The 1460-nt window shown below is 53.4% G+C and overlaps 1 protein-coding gene across 1 annotated transcript in view; it reads right to left on the bottom strand.

Moving 5' to 3' along the window:
• The window catches only part of LOC113211552 (neurexin-3-like), a 27669-nt gene that overhangs the window by 12913 nt on the left and 13296 nt on the right, over positions 1-1460 (bottom strand). The window contains exons 7-8 of the mRNA XM_052264011.1: positions 1371-1455; positions 384-492 (exon numbers count right to left, since the gene is read on the bottom strand). Of these exons, the coding sequence (XP_052119971.1) occupies positions 384-492; positions 1371-1455 (194 nt within the window). The remainder of the gene's footprint in view (positions 1-383; positions 493-1370; positions 1456-1460) is intronic.

Genomic DNA, 1460 nt, shown 5'->3' on the forward strand with positions numbered 1-1460 from the left:
CGGCGCCTTTATGGCAGCAACCGTTACTCGGACGTCAGTCTCATTCCGCAAACCCTCCCCTCCGCCTCTCGCCATAACTCGCTGGCGAGCGGGCCCGGCGGCCCTAGAGGCGGCCCCTCGCCGCCCCGCGAGCGCGTCGTTCACACCGTCACCACCCCGCCGCGCCAAGCCACGCCACGCCGCCATCACAATCGCCGAGGCGAGGCTTTTCTCCCCCGCACCCTCCCAGATACTGCGGGCGGGTGGGGGCGGGGTAAATGATGGTAATGCTCGCCCGGCGGAGGAGCAGCCCCGCCAGCCCAGCCCAGCTCCAGGAGGCTCGCCACCACGAGGCAGCGACCCCGCGACCCCTCCGGCCCGCGGGACGTCGTTGGGCTGCTTACCTAAACTGGGCGTCTCCTCGTCCACCTGCAGCCGGAAGTTCTCGCCGCGCCTGGAGAAGCGCACCGTGTGCCACTGGTCGTCGTTGAGGCCCTCGCCGGACACGAGCGCCTGCGGGAGGCAGGGTGGTTAGAGAGGGAAGAGTACAGTCATTGTTCCTAAATTCGGACTTGCGCCCTAAATTCGGACATTGTGCCGTATTTCACTATTGTCGCCTCCAAATCCATAATGTGTTGACAAAATTTAACTTCTGTGGGTTTGATGGGAAGGTAAGACCACCAAGTTTCCATTTCTGCCAAAAAAATTAATGTGGGAGTGATATTGCTCCCTCCAGAAATTCCTGAAATTTGTATTTTTAGCCCCCTAAAACAGGCGTTTTTAAATGTGTCTTGCAAGAATTTGGGGCTCCGAACAGTGTAAGCCCGGGTTATTCTGACCACAACATATGTGAAATTTGGTACTTTTATCTACAATATGACACCAAGTTTTTGATTTTTCGTCGCACAGTTTAGTTTTGGGAAGCGTTTTTGCAATGCGCCCTAAATTCGGACATAGGCTTTTACATGCAAAAGTGACAACTGTCCGAATTTAGGGCACGTTAAAAGCGATCTTTAAGCAGTTCTAGCGACTAAACTTTACCAGATAAGAAAATTTGGACGGTAGGGTACGGTCAAATTTTTTCATAAAGTTTCTACACCCCCCAAACAAATTTCACTTTTCATAATTTTTCAAAGCTGTCCGAATTTAGGACGCATTGGTTCCTAAATACGGACACGATTCAAACAGCCCTCACCCCTATACCGTTAGCGCGAAAAAATATTTTCGGAGAGTGGTAGGTGCGTCTCGACGTGAGGATTGTAGAATCCCCAGCGATTTTTCATATTTCAAAAATTCTAGATGTCACAGGCGTTTTTCCTCAAAAACCGTCCGAATTTAGGGACAATGACTGTAATGCGACATCGTATGTAGATGACGGAAGGTGCACTCACCTTCTCGCGGTCGCCGAGGCGCACGGTGGCGCGCACCCGGCCGCCGCTCAGCACCAGGTCGAGGCGGTCGGCCGTCTGGTCCGAGCTCGT

Source organism: Frankliniella occidentalis, unplaced genomic scaffold, assembly GCF_000697945.3.
Source record: "Frankliniella occidentalis isolate FOCC.00 unplaced genomic scaffold, Focc_3.1 Scaffold15, whole genome shotgun sequence".
Classification (NCBI taxonomy): Eukaryota; Metazoa; Arthropoda; class Insecta; order Thysanoptera; family Thripidae; genus Frankliniella; species Frankliniella occidentalis.